This window comes from Sorghum bicolor, chromosome 4 (genome assembly GCF_000003195.3).
Source record: "Sorghum bicolor cultivar BTx623 chromosome 4, Sorghum_bicolor_NCBIv3, whole genome shotgun sequence".
In the NCBI taxonomy this organism is placed as follows: domain Eukaryota; kingdom Viridiplantae; phylum Streptophyta; class Magnoliopsida; order Poales; family Poaceae; genus Sorghum; species Sorghum bicolor.
The window spans coordinates 34023881-34042095 of record NC_012873.2 but is presented as its reverse complement, the minus strand read 5'-3'; the positions used below and the strand labels follow the sequence as shown (position 1 = coordinate 34042095).

Below are 18215 nucleotides of genomic sequence, written 5' to 3'. Positions count from 1 at the left end.
ATGTCGGAAGGATGTCGGGAGAGGGTTTTAGATACTAATAAAAAAGCAAATTACATAGCTCGTCAGCAAACTGCAAGACAAATCTATTAAGCATAATTAATCTATCATTAGCACATGTGGGTTACTGTAGCACTTACGACTAATCATGGAGTAACTAGGCTTAAAAGATTCGTCTCGCGATTTTTAACCAAACTTTGTAATATTTTTTATGTACATTTAATGTTCCATGCATGTGTCCAAAGATTCGATGGGATGGATGAAAAAATTTTGGGTAGAAAACTAAACAAGGCCTTATTTGTCAAAAAATTTTGGGAAACATTACTATAGCATTTTTGTTTGTATTTGACAAACATTATCTAATTATGGAGTGATTAGGCTCATATGGTTCGTCTCGCAAATTACAGGTAAACTGTACCATTAGTTTTTGTTTTTGTCTATATTTAATACTCTATACATATGCAGTTAGATTTGATGTGATTGATAATCTTTAAAAAGTTTTTGGTTCTGGATGAATTAAACAAGGCCTCATCCATCTCGTCCTCCTTTTGTCCTTGTCAACCCCTTTTTCTCCTGGGCTTTCTCTCTCTCTACCTCGCCACGGCATCGCATTGCATCGTTTTCTCCTCTACCGCATCCCAAATCCTCCTTTCTAACTAAACCCCACAAAACCTCCACGAAATACCCCACCCACCCCCGGCCCCCGCGCGCCCATGGACGGCCCACCGCGGCCGCCGCCGCCCAATGCGCCGCTCCGATCGCCGTCCGCGCCCGCCGCCGGGTGCCGACTCCCGCATTAGCCGCCCACCGCGGGGAATTCCACGCCGCCGCCACCGCCACCGCCACCGCGTGATTCGATTGGCGGGTTGGTGACCGGAAAGGAAGACGGGGGTGGTTCCCCTTTCTTTTCTCCGTACCGCCCTGCGCGATCGGTTCGCCGATCGTTGGTTGGTTGGTCGGTCTGTTCGTCTGCCCCTTGTTCGCTGGCCGGCGAGGCGATCGGTCCGCCGGCGGCCATGTCCACGGCAACGGCCAAGGAAGAGGAGGCGGCCACGGCGCCCGCAATGGGCGGCGAGGAGGCCGCCGCCCGCGCTGCGCAGAAGCGCTACGAGGCCCTCCTCACTGTGCGGGCCAAGGCGGTCAAGGGCAAGGGCGCCTGGTACTGGGCGCACCTGGAGCCCGTTCTCATCCCGCCCGCCGACACCGGCATGCCGCCCAAGGCCGTCAAGCTGCGCTGCGCCCTCTGCTCCGCCGTCTTCTCCGCCTCCAACCCGTCACGGACCGCCTCCGAGCACCTCAAGCGTGGCACCTGCCCCAACTTCGCTGCCCTGCCGACGGGACCCGCCGGCGCCTCGGGCTCGCAGCCGTCGCCGACGTCCACGCAGCAGCAGCTCGCGCTGCCGTCCAACTCCACCGCCTCGTCCCCTGTCCCCATCTCCTCCATTGCGCCCTCTTCGCCGCGCCACCACCAGCACCATCACTCCAATCCGCACCACCACCAACAACAACAGCAGCAATCCGGCAGCCGCAAGCGCCATACCATGCCCCCCGCGTACACGCCAGCGGACCCCGTCTCCCACCATCACCACCTCGTCGTTGTTGACCCGTCCTCTGTGTACTCTCCGGCGTTGCCCGCGCTGCCGGCGGCCCCTCCGCCACACCAGTCGTCGGCACTCGTGCTCTCCGGCGGCAAAGACGACTTGGGCGCTCTCGCCAGGCTCGAGGACAGCGTCAAGCGCCTTAAGTCACCCAAGGCATCGCCGGTCGCCTTGATGCCCAAGCCCCAGGCTGACGCGGCGGTCGCCATGCTGGCCGACTGGTTTCTGGAGTCATCGCCTGGCGTATCCCTCTCCGCCGCTAGCCACCCCAAGCTCCGGGCCTTCCTCCGCCACGTCGGGCTACCGGACCTGCAGCGTGCCGACCTTGCTGGCCCACGTCTCGACGCCCGCTTCGCCGAGGCGCGCGCCGACGCCACCGCGCGGGTTCGGGACGCGCTCTTCTTCCAGCTTGCCGCTGACGGCTGGCGGGAGCAGGTGGTCACTCTCTCTGTCAACCTCCCAAATGGCACGTCGGTGTTCCATCGCGCTGTGCCGGTACCCGCCATGGCGCCCTCAGACTACGCCGAGGAGCTGATGCTCAACGCCGTGGCTTCCGTCTCAGCCTCAGGTTCCTCCAACGACCTCCACCGATGCGCAGGCATAGTTTCTGACCGCTTCAAATCAAAGGCGCTGCGTGATCTTGAGAACAAGAACTACTGGATGGTGAACCTATGTTGCCAAATCCATAGCTTCACCCATTTGGTGCGGGACTTCGCAAGGGAGCTGTCGCTTTTCCGCTCGGCCACAGCCAAGTCTGCCAAGCTTGCTGCCTACTTCAATGCCAAACAGACGGTGCGGTCTTTGCTGCACAAGCATCAAATCCAAGAGCTCGGTTATGCCTCGCTCCTTCGAGTCGCACATGTGCCGTTTAACGGCAATGGCAGCAACTGCCGTGCGGCCTTTGACATGCTGGAGGACATTCTGAATTCTGCACACCCGCTCCATCGTGCTGTGCAAGAGGACTCCTACAAGCTCGTGTGCATCGATGACTCGGTTGCCCGAGAGATTGGGGAGATGGTGCACAGTGAGGCTTTCTGGATAGAGGTTGATGCTGCGCATTCGCTCGTGAAGCTGATAATGGATATGGTGAAGGAGATGGAGGCTGATCGACCTCTTGTTGGTCAGTGCCTGCCGCTATGGGAGGAATTGCGTAGCAAGGTTAGAGATTGGTGTGAGAAGTTCAACATTGATGAAGGTACTGTTCTGAATGTGCTTGAGAAGAGGTTTAGAAAAAACTACCACCCAGCCTGGTCGGCAGCCTTCATTTTGGATCCTCTCTACCTTGTCAAGGATGCCAGTGGGCGTTACCTCCCTCCTTTCAAGTGCTTGACGCCTGATCAGGAGAAAGATGTTGACAGGCTGATCACTAGAATGGTGTCCCGGGAAGAGGCGCACCTAGTTCTGATGGAGCTGATGAAATGGCGGTCGGATGGGTTGGACCCGTTGTATGCACAAGCTGTGCAGGTGAGGCAGCCTGACCCCTCCACAGGGAGGATGAAGGTCGCGAATAAGCAGAGCAGCAGGCTTGTTTGGGAGACATGCCTGAGTGAGCTCAAGTCGCTCGGCAAGGTAGCTGTGCGGCTCATCTTCCTCCATGCAACCTCCAGGAGTTTCAGATGCACACCGTCAATGGTGCGCTGGCTCTGCGCACCAGGAAGCTTGGCAAGTGGCAACGACAGAGCACACCGGTTGGCTTTTGTTGCTGCAAATTCGAAGCTAGAGAGGAGGGACTTCTCTAGCGATGAAGACAAGGATGCAGAGTTACTCGCTGAAGGGGATGATGATGTGGTGAATTTACCTGGCAATGCGGAACCTTAATCTGCAGTGTAACAAACATCCCTATTTAATTGTTTCTTATTCCTTTTTTCCATTTAGCATTTTGTAGAATTTGATCCCTAGGAATTGTTAGGATTTTTTGCCACCCTACTCTTTGCTTGGCTCCTAGAATTTCTTCATTTTGCCCGTATTGTTAATTCTTGCTTCCTCACTCTAGATTTTGGTGGGGTGGGGAGTTGGGCATGAGATGGAGGAGATGCATTATCCTTGATCAAGTTTGGTTAGCGAATGACTGTATTTTGCCTTGCCATATATGATTCTACCATACTATGGGGCCATTGAGGTTGCAGAGTGACTGAACTGTTTCTTGTCGATATGTTTGTAATCGGTGATGCTACGGAATGAAAAAGAATAGCTAACCATTCTGGATCTTCTATGCAAATAATGTTGATGATATATGCAGCTGTGAATGCTAGAACTCATTTTGGTTTCCTACACACTATGTGCTGTCTGTTTCTTTGTGTTTCTGGACACATTGCTAGTAGTAGATTGTTAGCATTCACTGCTAATAAGCCATGATAGAAAGTAATGTTGGCTGATTTGTTGTGAGAAAAATACTGCTAAATGGTTGATAGATTTGGCTGATAAGCCTAAGCTAAAGTCTACATAACAGTTTCTTTTTATTTAGTAGCGCGTTGCTCTTGTTATCAGGATACTGGTAAAGAACAAAAGCGTGATTTTATTTTTTGTTACCAGGATAAACATAGCTGGCACTCGTAATACTTGACAGAAATTTCTCTATGAACGTTAATGGCAATTTGTTTTGGGATTACTTGCATTTTCTCAATGAAACCATCTGTGCATCATTGGATCTTTGGCCGCATACATATGTGAAACCCAATGGCTGGCCTCACCTTGTAGTATTTACTTTCTCTGTCTTAAAATATTTGTCGTTTGTGTTTACTAAGAAATAATTATTATATACTAAAAATATTATTATTTATAGTATATAATAATAATTATTATTAGAAAGATTTTTGAATCTAGTTTTTTAATAAATTTATTTGGAGATATAAATATTATACATATTTTATTTAAATTGAGTTAAACCTGTCACATGGAAACCAAAACGACGATTTAGGATGAAGGGAGCTGCAATTGCAACTGCGCTGGCCTGAATAGCTTCGTCACTTTTGAGGAAGGAATAGGGTATACGGCCTGCAATTTCCGGCGATCAAGATGAGAGGCCCTGCCACTCCGAATACGAGACCTTTCACTTCACCTGTTAGGTTCTGGTTGGCAAGTTGTTTTTTAAGAAAATAACTTTATAAATAACTTTTTATGTATGAATGAAAGAGAAATGGAGAGAGAGTTAAGATAAATTATTTTTTGTAGTTTTATCTTAACTCATGTCTTTGTGAAAATATAAAAAATTAGCTGCATCCATAAAATTATTTTGGAAAAAAGAATGTTTGACAAAAAAAAAACTCACACCTACCCATACCACCATTTAGGGTGTGTTTAGATCCTTTCAAAATTCTAAAAGTTAAATAATTTTTTATCACATCAAATTTTGCAGCACATATATAAAACATTAAATATAGATAAAAAATAACTATTTGCACAGTTTATCTGACTAGACAAATCTTTTGAACCTAGTTAGTCTATGACTAGATATTGATTGTCAATTTTAACAAAAATACTAAAGTGTCAAAATCCAAAAAAGTTTTGCATCTTCGTTTGTTTGTGGCAAATATTGTCCAATTATAAATTAACTAGGTTTAAAAGATTCATCTCGTGATTTATAGGCAATTTATATAGTTAGTTTTTGTTTTTAACTATATTTAATGCTATATGCATGTGCCGTAAGATTCAAAACAAATCCTAAACACATCCTTACTGTTTTCACCAGGGAGGGTATGCTGAGGCCGAGTGGCACGAGTACTGCTGGACTGCTGCTGGCTTCTTGGCAACGACGCCATCATGTGGGTTGATGATGATCGCCGTCGTCCTCACCGTCACCTCTTCTGCGTCCATCTCTGCCCGGCGTCGCTGCAACGCCCATGATTGCACCGGACGGAGGCCGGAAGGGAAAAAGCCGCGGTCGGAGGCGCAGACATAGCATGCCAATCTGCCAGGCTTCCTTTCTTCCCCCATCCCCATGCCAGCCGTCACAATCAGGGCCAGTCTTTGACAATCATTGGCTTTTTCTTCGTTTTGCAAGCGCGTATAGTGGAGCCTGTTCGCTAATTTTTTTTAAGGCCTTGTTTAGTTTTCAAAAAATTTCAAAATTCCCCGTCACATCGAATCTTATAACACATGCATGAAATATTAAATGTAGACAAAAACAAATACTAATTACACAGTTTACCTGTAATTCGCGAAATGAATCTTTTGAGTCTAGTTAGTCCATAATTGGACAATATTTGTCACAAACAAACGAAAGTGCTACAGTAGCCAAAACCAAAAATTTTTCCAAACTGAACAAGGCCTAAATAATACTGTTCGCTTATAGAAGAATACAATTTATAAGACAAGCAATCTTATATACTCACTCAGTGTTATTGAGGCTTTAATTAATTTTATAGGTAAAAAGTTTTTAGGTATTGAAGCACTTTCATTTATATTTAGTAATTATTATACAATCATAAACTAACTAGGCTTAAAAAATTCGTGTCGCAAATTACATGCAAACTGTGCAATTAGTTTTTATCTATATTTAATGTTTCATTCATGTACCGCAAAATTCAATATGACGAACAATCTTTAAAAGTTTTTATTGATATTTGATGGTTCGCCTTATTTAAATATGTCGTATAAATTTTTCTTATTTTGTTATAACTTATTTTTATCATTATAGATAGTTTAATAATAATTTATTTATTTTATAATTTACAAAAAATTTAAACAAAAATGAATAGTCGAATATGGTTCCTAATAATAAAAAACAACACTCTCAATGCCATAGATGGAGTACTAGCAGGAGTACGGAGTACCTCCTGGGACGGGCATCCGCACCCAGACTGCTTCAAATCAGGACTTGTTTAGTTGTAAAAAGATTTACAAAGTAGACACTATATTATTATCGTTTATATTTAATAAATATTATCCAATTATACATTAACTATGTTTAAAAGATTTGTCTCGCAAATTAAATATAAATTATGTAATTAGTTATTTTTTTTATTTATATTTAATGTTACATGCATTTGCAGCAATATTCAATGTCACGGGAACCTTGAAGAATTTTAGAAAATTTTTAGAAAGTAAATAAGGCCTGTTTAGTTGGTGAAAATTTTTGGTTTTAACTAATGTAGCACTTTTATTTGTATTTAACAGTTATTGTTCAATTAGGCTCAAAAGATTAGATTAGCAAATTAAAAATGAACTATGTAATTAATTATTTTTTATCTATATTTAATACTCTATATACGTATCGTAAGATTTAATGTGATAAAAAATCTTAATAACTTTGCAAAATTTTTGAAGACTATACAGTCCCTAGGAGTGCTCATGGACGGTAGTAAGCTGCTGCCTTGGAATGGAATGGCGTCAAACGACGACGGGCAACAAGGACAAGCTCCATTAGGGAGGGAGGACTGAAGGATGAGCGAAAAAGCCTGCGGCGTACAGGCTGTTGCAGTACATGGGTAAGACACATGGGGCGTGGCCCGTATCATTTGATGATCCTGAATCTCTGTCCGAGCACATGTTTACCTGACGGATCATTACCATTTCAACTTTATTAGGCGGCTACGTAGGGTGGTAATTATTCATTCGGGGTAAGGTAATGCGTCCGTCCGCCGGTGGTCAGTAAAGCGGTCGTGCTGACTGCTGCTGCTGCTCCTCCTGCTGCGTGTGCGCATGGCGTCTCGTCCTTGCTGTTTTTTTTCTTTCTTTTAGCTCCAGTGCAGTCAGCCGGCCGGCCGGCACTGCTTGGCTTGCTGGGGAGAGCTGAGCTGTAGTGTTGTGTAAGAGAGACTCTGATCTGATGAGAGGAGTTGTTAAAGTGGTAGCAGCGGTACGACCGACTGCTGCAGGAATAGGTGTATTGTGTGCCTTTTTTCCCCGGTGGCTTTTTTGCAACTTGGTGTACTATATTTTGTACACATGTTGTGTAGGAGTAGTTGAGAATATGATGCTTTGGGAGGCCTCCAGTCCTTGAGACAGTAGGCAGATAAAGCTTTGCTCGCTCGCTTGGTATTTCTCTCTCTTTCCTTGTTGGGTGGGTCCTACTTAGGAGCCACTTTTTTCATTATCTTGGACTAATGATCCGGCATTCAACAAAGCCCGCCCTTGTTTGCTCCGCTTGCCTTTTCCACCCCAGCCACCAGCAAATACACGCACGAATGAGTGAGTATTGGATGGACCGACCAATCCTGTGCGAGTGTAGACATAGACAGCGGGGTGTTTGCTTCAAGAGGTTAAAATTTAACAGTTTTTTTGTTTTATTTGATAATTAGTATTCAATTATGAACTAATTAGACTCAAAAGTTTTGTCTAATAAATTACTCTCTAACTACACTTTTAGTTTCATAAATTATATGTATTTAGTACTCCCAGCATGTTTCCAAACATTTGACATGGCCGAAGTTAAAGTTTACCAATCCAAGGCCTTGTTTAGTTCAAAAAAATTTAAAAAACTTTTTAGATTCTCCATCACATCGAATCTTGCGGCAAATGCATGGAGCATTAAATATAAATAAAAATAATAACTAATTATATAGTTTAACTTTAATTTGCGAGACGAATCTTTTAAGTTTAGTTAGTCTATAATTAGATAATATTTGTCAAATACAAACGTAAGTGCTATAACGTTCATTTTGTAAATTTTTTTGAAATTAAACAAGGCCCAAACGGGGCCGGTGCATGAAAGAAAGAGACCTACCCTACCCACAGTCCGGCTCTCTTTAGCTCAAAAAATTTATAAAAAGTTTCAAATTCTCCAACACATGGAATCTTATGGCGCATGCAATAAACATTAAATATAGATAATAATAATAATAATAATTAGTTGCACAGTTTGTCTGTAATTTGCGGGACGAATGTTTTGAACCTAGCTAGTTTATAATTAGATAATATTTGTCAAATACAAACGAAAATGATACAATATCTATTTTGTAAAAAATTTTGAAACTGTGTTGGCGTGAATCAGTAGTGCATCGGAAGCAAGTGGAAAATATGTGCAGCAACGATTTGAAAGATCAAAGCGGCGTTCCATTCCTCCAGCCTCCCCTGTTTTTAGGTTAATCAGGCCTTGTTTAGTTCACTCTAAAAAGCAAAAAGTTTTCAAAATTCCCCGTCACATCGAATCTTGTGGCAATTGCATGAAGCATTAAATATAGACGAAAACAAAAACTAATTACACAGTTTAGCTGGAAATCGCGAGACAAATCTTTTGATCCTAGTTAGTCCATAACTGGATAATATTTGTCACAAACAAACGAAAGTGCTACAGTACCGAAATCCGAAATCTTTTCGGAACTAAACAAGGCCTTAGGATGTAGTAGTAGGGGGTGGGGAGAAAAAAGGCCATGCCAGTACAAAGCCAGCGAGGATTGTGACTGGTTCCCTTCCCTGGGCCAGATTGTAATCAAGCCTAATTATCTTGGCATTGTTTAGATGCGAAATCCTTTTCGATTTTGCTTTGTTTGTGGTAAATATTATCTAATTATAGACTAACTAGGGTCAAAAGATTCGTCTCACGATTTATAGACAAACTGTGTAATTAGTTTTTGTTTTCGTCTATATTTAGTGTTTGATATATGAGCCGAAAGATTCGATATAACAGAAAATCTTGAAAATATTTTAGATTTCGCTGGAAACTAAACAAGGCCTCGTGGACGTCGACGGATAGGTTCGTTCCTGCCGAGAAAGAGGGAAACACCTGAGGGGGGCGACGGATGCCGATGCCTCTGTCTTCCTTTCTCTCGCAGGGATCCGAGCTAGCGTTTTGCTTTGCCTTTGCTGTGGTTTCTGTCGCTCTCAAGCCTCTCGGTTTCTCTCTCTCTCCTAGGAGGGAGGGAGATGGATAGTGGTGGGCTAGGCCCCAATGCAACCGTCTTTCTCTGCGAAAGCACAGTGCTGTTGAGGTGAAGGAGAGGCGGTCCCAGTGCGTGCAGTGGATGTCAAGCTCAGTCCCCTAGCCAAGGGACCGACCTCACTGCTTATGTTCAGTCTGCGCGGTGGCTTAGCCTTGACTACTGGATAGTCGACGTTACCTCGAAGCCACCTCTCCTGTCCGCAACTGTTCACGCCATGTACTGTATCTGTATGTGCATGGTGTTATTAGCCACGTTGTAGCGCTTTCGTTCCTTTGATGCCTCGCCTCGCTCATCTCCCATCGACGATCATGATCACGACGACGGTGCAGTGAGCGGCGTCGGTGCGACGGCGGACGTACGTACGTGTGCACGATATATATATATATGTGCGTACGTCGGCGGTGGAGCCGAGGGCGCCACTTTCTGTCGGGCAGATGCTCAGGACACGCGCTAGAGTACAAGCGCGCTAATCACCTACTAGCGTCTACTAGTTTAATTTTAATGGGTACTACTACTTGTACACGTAGATCACTTTTTTTTATCGATATATACGTACTACTCCTACTACGTAGCAGCATTGGGAGGCTGGGAGCGGTAGGAGAGAGAGGAGTGAGACCAACTTGCTGACAATAATGGAGGTGGTTACTATCTACGTACAGTTTGTAGCAAATGGCTTGTGCATACAACTTATTTTTTTAAGTAATCAGTAATCGGTCGATCAATAATGCGGGCGGCTGGCTAGCTGGATTAGTGGACCGGGGGAACAACATCCATCGGCACCGAGTTAAATTTGAACCTCGCGTGGCGGGCTGCACATTAACCACGGTGACAGCTAAAATCCTTCTGTTCTATTTTGTGCTTGGCCTTACGACGGTGTTTCTTCTGTCCTATTTGTGCTTGGCCTTATGACGGTGTTTTATTTAGGCCTCCTTCGGTAGCACCGTATTGGTGTCTTACCAATATCCGATCCATGGTCAGTCACTAGAACGTGCTTAATTATTTCTCTCCTGGAATTAAACCCATTGTCTCAAAGGCAGTGTTCGGTTCGGCTGGACAGGGATGAAAACAATGAAAACAGGGATACAGTGCTGCCGAGTTTCATAACATGTTCAGTATGAGCACAATATGACTTCGATATTCAAAACTAGCATCTGACTCTTAATAATAATTTCTGCAGTAACGAAATCATGACCATAATAAACAAAAATTGACAAATTTTTTACACCAGGTCCTCAGTAAATCCATACCAGTGATATATACCGAAAGTAACATAACAAAATACACTAGGTCCAAGTAGAATAAACGATATTGACATGTCTATTCACCGATCCTACTTGACTTCCATCCAGGGACAATTTATAAAAAACTTGTCAAATATCTCATCTGACTTTAGCCTTACATTTGCAAACTGTCAAGATGGTAAAAGCAAAACTTTCCCCTGCTACTTGAAAATGAAACTGTACAGTAGTGAAAAGAAACAATGGTTCAGAGACAGACCTTATGTTCAGAAAAGTTACTTAACAAAGAGATTTGAAATGCTGGATTGCACTTAGCATATAGAAAATGTACAAATAGGTTTCACAGTCGTTATGTCTTGTTCTATACCTACCTGACAAAAGTCAAGAATAGACATCCTCTCAAGAACTAAGAGTTTCATGTTCAAAACAAGCAATATGTTAATATTTCAGTTTGTATAGAAGCCAACTACTGGGCATGGAGAGCACTTGAAACTTTTCATCTTGTAGATCTGACCCTACTATGAGATCATTTGTTATGCTGCTACTGAGCTTTTGTAGCAGCACAAAAATTTCCCCCTTTTGATTAGAATAACCTTTAGTGAACTCATGATAAAAAGTCTGACCTCTGGGTATACAGTATATCACATTCCATCTAGATACCATGTAATTTTGTAGTGGCATTAAGTGATTGAAAAAAGGTGCTTCAGCAGTGCATCAACAATTGGAAGTTTGATAACATATAACATCTACATTTTCAACTCAGAAATGTTGGTGAATATAGAACTGTACAGCAAGCAAGAAAGCAACCAAAGGTACCTAGCTGTAGCAGTTAAATAATTAAGCACTACAAATAATACATGAAGGTATTACCAAATTTTCAGCAGTTAAGTAAACTGACCTGTTAATATAGAGCAGCAAGATAGAGACAAATAATATTATGACATGTTAAAAATATGAGGAAAGAAAACCTACCATCATAAAGTTCTCCCAAAGCATAAAATAGTGGAATCTTGCCTTATTGTTGCGGAACTTCTTGAACTTAGGGTATGACTGCCATTCAAAGAGAACCATTGATCAAATATGAGGTTATCACTATGAGGATATCCATAGAATAACTTCAAGAATCAACTTACCGTTTTGAGGTTATTCCACAAAGATGGTGATCCTTGAACCATATTCTTATCTTCATTCTTGCTGGCCCCACTCTGCTGCCTTGCTTCTTTCAGCACCATATAGTCTTTCTTTAGCTGCACTTCTTTATCTTGAATCTGACTCTTTGTGTAGTTGACATACTTGTTCCTCAGATGGAACTCCTTCACCATCTTATTCCACCATTCAGAGCTCCAACCGTTGTCACCTCTCTATAGCCACTATCTTTAGGGCTTGTTTAGTTCCAAAAAATTTTGCAAAATCGACACTGTAGCATTTTCGTTTGTATTTGACAAAAATTGTCCAATCATGGACTAACTAGGCTCAAAAGATTCGTCTCGTCAATTTCGACCAAACTGTGCAATTAGTTTTTATTTTCATCTATATTTAATACTCCATGCATGCGTCTAAAGATTCGATGTGACGGAGAATCTGAAAAATTTTGCAACTCTTTTTGGGAACTAAACAAGGCCTTATACTCATGGAGAATGTGTACCGATGACTTCTCAAAAATCAGATTCCAGTCCGCTCTTTGCTTTACTACTATGTAAACAATGTGAAATAATAGTAAATACCAATAATCAGTTATATGCATTATTGAAATAACAGAGTAAAGAAATAACAGTCACCAAACCATTAATAGCAGATAACTAATAGGGGCAAGCAGCCACGCATTCAGCCAGCCATACAGTGCCAAAGCCATCATAATCATATAGAAACCAAAGCAAGCAGTAGACTAGTCGATAATCCCATGGCACCAATCAGTCAAAAATCTATAGTGATTTTCTGCAATCAAGCTATGAATACAAGATTGATGGCAACACCCATAGTTCTTACAACCAAACAACAAAAGAAATGACAGCCACTAGTTCCACAGTTCCAACCAAAAGAAGTAACAATTTACAGGTTACAGTCTACAGAAAAACAGTAAATACTTGAAGAAATGGCATGCTTGATACTCCACTTGGTTTATAAAGCCGAAAAAAATATTCCAACTTGGTTTCGAGTTCTCTATACAGGAGCAGAAGAATTAACTAAACTAAGCACTATACAAGCATATGGTACAATGAAATTCGGTAGGAACTTCTACTATTGTTCAGTTAGATTTTCAATTGATCTGATAATTAATTACATGAGAACTGTAGCAGAGATCAATTTTTAGTCAAAATTTCATTATAAATCGTCCTTAATTCTAAAGAACATCAATTTAGAGTCACTAACTTTGCAAGCTACTAGTTCAGGAACAGAATCACCCATCCATCCATCCCACACTAGTAGCAAACATCAAACTTAGGGACAATAATTGGGCGAATCACCCATCCATCCATCCCACACTAGTAGCAAGCAGCAAACTTAGGGACAATTGGGCAAGCAAGAACCCCTACGGCCATGCTGGATCACCCGACAAGAGCAACAGAATGACCCACCCATCCATCCTGTAGTAGTAGCAAGGAGCAAACTCATGAGCAGCAGCAACAGCTCCCCCTCGTCTACATCTCCTACCACCTGACGACAACCAAGAAGACGGAGAGGCCCACCACCAACGGCCTGACCACACACACCTGCTCCTGGGCACCTCCCGACATTACTCAAGAACAAGAACCCTAGTGCCAATGAGAACACGAGCAAGAACCCTATCGGCGGGGAGAGATGAGGGCGAGGAAGACGAGGGCAATGCTTTATCGGCGAGAAGGACGAGGAAGGGGAAGGGCGCCAACCTGCAGTGGCCCACGCCGCCCCACAGTTGCGCCATGCCGCTCCGTGGTCGCCCCACGCCGCCGCGCCGCTTGCTCGAGTCGTCGTGTGCTCGCTTCGTCTCTATAGCCAGAACCGATACGATACGGAAGGTGGGAGGTCCGGTTTCATTCTGGGCCGTGGACCGGCCCAGTTTTAATTCCACGCCGGGCCAAAACGAACACACATTTCCATTCACAGCTGGATTAGAAACGAACCACAACAATCCACCGGGAACGTGAAGCAGCCCCTGGTAAACCAGGAACTCAAATATGATACAATACTAGTCCCAGGAGGCTAGTAACACATTTATTACATCAGATAAGTTTCAGCGTAGTAGTCTCGGTAAACGTGGACAAGGAAGGCACGCTATAATAATAAGACACCAAAATATAACATAGGTCCAAAGGACCCAGAAACAAACGATATCACAATCGAACATCTGACGAGTCCCAATGCCACAGGCTTAGTTGGGTGCAGACACGACCTTACTCGAACGCCACTTCAGGATCGAAGTCCGGATCTTCCTCTGTTTAATAAAGCAAGGGTGAGTACAAAGTACTCAGCAAATCCAACCTTACCCTACGGAAGGGGATAACAATATATATGCATATGGATAAATCAAGGATGAGGTTTAGTTTCATTTGCATAAAGCTATCTTTTTACACATGCAAGGTTTTATTTCACAAATACTGTTGTAAAAGACCTCTTTTCCACATATGATAGTATTTCTGAAAATGGGGGTTTGATCACAATTTTAAGTGTTGTTGAACCCTTGTTCCCACAACACAATGGAAGTCAACCATTTATTTCCAAAATCACACTCACTCTCATGTTTTCACTCATCCCATCCCATCTAGTTGTTGAAACCAAACCATAACCCGTCCGAGACCGCGGACACGGCTATCTAGATAGATTTACACTCTGCAGAGGTTGTACACTTTTCCCACAAGTAGGATACCATAACTTACACCGTCGTGCAAGCACAGATCCATCAAAGTCATTACCCTCCATAGCTAAGTAATGACGCTCACCACGGGAACACTAAGGCCACAACTCATGATACCACAATAATTCACAAAGCTCTTTTCATATATTTCCACAATTTCACATACATCACTTAGTGTCCCGTTGCACACCTGCCTCCAGGTGATTGCCATACTAACTAGAGGGATTTAGACTAAGCCTTTCCCATGCAAGGCGAGTGGTTGTACGATAAATGAGTTAGGCAAGATGAATCATCAACTCAGTCCTTAATCGAGACAAGACAGATATCTTCACGCTTAACCCCGCAAGGTATAAGCCACACACCAGGACATCCCAAAAGAGATCCCATCCGCCCCATCTCTATAGTAATCACATCTATAACTTGTTCATTAACCCTTTCACAATACCCACAATTTATTTTCACCACTCACACCTTTTACTTTTAAAATCATTATATTTGATAAAATATAGCGATGAGTATCCAGGATGAGTAACAAGTGCTAAGCATACTAAATTATAATATTTCTGTCATAGCATATTATTTGTTCCTAGGTTCGAACAAGACAATTACCGGGTAATATCAATTCAAAGATGGCTATTCAACAGGTTTTAACTAAGCAGCGAAAATACTTCGTACATATATCGTACATGCAACATTTAAAACGGCTTCTACGGGTTGTGTTTAAAAATAGGATCAATATGCATCAAAGGGAATCGGTTGGACTTGCCTCCGTCGGCGTCCGCAGCAAACTCTTGCTGACAGTCCGGGTCCTCGGCGTCAAACTCGCGGTACTCGTCTCCAACGTTCTCGTTTTCCGGCTCGTTCACTCCGTCAGCTAAAATACGCGACGAACGACACAGACAACAAACACAGATAAATAATCATATAAATTCAAATGAGCTCCAAAAATCATGAAATTAATATGAGAGGTAGATCATGATTTTAGATGAATTTAGGAAAAAGAATTATTAAAATCAGAGTTAGCATATAATATTTGTGAAATGGCCGGACTTTAATCATACGAAAAAGGCTAACAATGATTAAGGAATGGATGCTTCACGTGGACATTTGTTTGGCTGGTAGTGCATGCATGCATGTACTATTTGGTGAAGTTAATGCTTATGGCCCACGCATGCATGGTTAGAGAGAAATTAGCAGGGGTCATTAGAGCTCTTCTGTATGTCATGGTTCTATTCGTGGAGTTTTTGGCAGTGAACCGGTACAGACAAATACAAGGAAAAATACTACAGAAAGACAGAGAAGAGCAAGGAGATGCTCATGAGCTGCTCACCTCGTCTTGCGACGACAGTCGAGCTCGGCTTGTGCGTATGGCCGTATACGGTATACGCGAAGTGAGAGCGAGTGAGCGAGTGAGTGAACGTGTTTCTCGGGTGGTGAGAGTGAGCACCCGAGGCTGGCTTTTTATAGGCCAAAGCGCTCAGCTGCGTGCCATTAAAAATGCTACTGAGCGCATGGTCGGTGCCTAATTTGCATGCAAAGGACAATGTCTCATTTGCATGCACGGTGCATGCAAATGGACGGTGCCTAATCACCGTGTCCTTGCATGCAAGTGCATGCAAATGGACGGTGCGTGATGTCCTGCATTCATGCATGCATGCATGAGATATATTCGTGTGTGTGCACTGCTATGTTTTCTTGCATGTAAGCTTGCTGGTACTCGTTGTTATTTGTGCGCGAAAAATATGGATGGATTAGATGGAGATACTATAGAGCTCAAATTATTTTATAGTTTTTGAAATATATTTTGAAAATAATTTTTAAAGCAAGTGATTTTTGAATGTGAATTTTTGGGATGTTACAGAACGGGCCCAGAAACGGGCCAATCTGTCCAAAACGAACGAGGCCTTAGGGATCTCGTGGAGAAGGGTTAGCATGTGAAGAATAAAAATGGATGAAATATTCACCCTTTTGTCCTGAATACAAAGGGATTTATCTAGATCTACCTCTGTTCGCTTAAACTTATTAATCAAAATCATGTATACTTTTTCAGCCATAGAATCAGCATCAGCATCAGCTACAGAAATAATTAGGATAACCTAGTAGGAACCAACTGCCAATGAATATTTTTACATTTATTACTTTTCTTGTCTACTTCTACCTTATAATACTTTAATTAATAGTGTGTTAAAAACCAAAATTGTGCATTGTGTGAAGATCAGAACTTCTAACTTTCACATGAGAGTTCTGGCTTTGCGCCGAACTCAGAACTTTTGACCCTCTATCAAAACTTCTGATGTTCACCTAGAGGTGTTGGCTTTGCAAGAAATTAAAACTTCTGACTAACTGTTAGAACTTTTGATTTTTTTTTAGTCCAAATCACGCAGAATCCAAACTTGATCCCAAACTCTTTTAAACACGTGGAAACTTGGAAATTGGAGAGGTTTTCTACTGGGATAAGACCACCCCTATATATATGAGAGGATCATGGCGACTTTAGTTCGCATCTACTCAAATGGCAAAACACAACAAATCAATCTACTATGCTCTTTTACCTTCTCTTTCTCTCTACCTCTCCTCGTTCTTCGTCGACGCTGGATGGGCGGTGTATCAATGAGGACAAAACTCTAGAGTGGCTAGGCAGGCTAGAGCAGCCCATAGCCGTGTCACGCCCCGATGAGGTTTCTCTTGAGCGTGTGGGGTTTTGGGTCTCAAGAGACCTCATCAGCGTGTCTTGCGTACCGCGCTCCTAGCGAGGCTCTTTCGGCAACGTGTCTTACATATCACGCTCATCGCTGGAGACACAAGGTCTAGGTGTGGACATTCCCTAGGCATCGACCGATGTAAAAATTGGCTAGGCCCTAGATTAAGCGATCTAGCTCCTTACTCTGTGTGTGTGACCTAATTAAGCATCAACACACTTTTTGGTGACTCCGTTGGGGAACGATTGGTTCGGCTATCTCTTATAGCCAATCTTTTAGACCTAGCCAATTTGTTGGTTCCAATATATCCTTGTGTTGTCATTACCATTGTTTCATGTGGCCCAAAAGACCGATAGCATCTAGTTTTGACCACTTCTTTCAAAATGTGGAATAGCAGTCACAACAGTGAGTTCACCGGTCTAATGGGTCAGGAGGTGTGACAACCCAGATTTTTTACCTAAACCAAAAATATGAGTTTTTAAAACTTTTCCTATAAACATGTGAAGCATATAGTTTCTAGGTCTAACTCAAGTTTAACCCGCTAACAAGTCGCTGCATACATGTAGAATGGTTGTAGGCGAGTGCTTTTGTTCGTGAGTCAGTTTTGAGTTTTGTTTGGAGTGCACAAATCCATAGCAAAACCCTTTCTGATCCCCTTTGGATACATCTATCTTTCCCTTTTGAATCACTCTCAATGTCCTTTGAGTCATAAATTCATAATGGGAAAAAATCTCTTTTCACAATTATCCCTTCTCAAATCCCCTCTTTGAATTCAATCCCAATCTCCTTTCAATCCCCCTTAAGTCACTTTTGATTTAATTCCAAAATCCTTAAATCATATAAATGGAAATCCTTTTAAATTCTTCTCCATCCCAAAGCTATAAAAGGAAAGAGCCTTTTTTGTTTTCATTCCTCAATCTAGCCCACCAAATCCTCACTTCTCTTTCCCTTGGCCCCGACGAGCCCCAGCCTTGGCGTCGAGCCACGTCGCCCTCGCCGTTATGGCGTTCTACACCACTGCAACGGCCGCG

The 18215-nt window shown here is 42.9% G+C and overlaps 2 protein-coding genes across 2 annotated transcripts; one reads left to right on the top strand and one right to left on the bottom strand.

The window, feature by feature from the left end:
- On the top strand, nucleotides 639-3827 carry LOC8081666. Its single transcript, XM_002453721.2, has one exon. It carries the CDS (start codon nucleotides 1014-1016, stop codon nucleotides 3411-3413), a length of 2400 nt encoding a protein of 799 aa, XP_002453766.1. The 5' UTR covers nucleotides 639-1013; the 3' UTR covers nucleotides 3414-3827.
- LOC8081665 lies at nucleotides 10485-13638 on the bottom strand. Its single transcript, XM_002451960.2, has 4 exons — nucleotides 13521-13638; nucleotides 11787-12014; nucleotides 11626-11703; nucleotides 10485-10872 (listed from the first exon to the last, which is right to left on the bottom strand). Exons 2-4 carry the CDS (start codon nucleotides 11973-11975, stop codon nucleotides 10795-10797), a joined length of 345 nt encoding a protein of 114 aa, XP_002452005.2. The 5' UTR covers nucleotides 11976-12014; nucleotides 13521-13638; the 3' UTR covers nucleotides 10485-10794.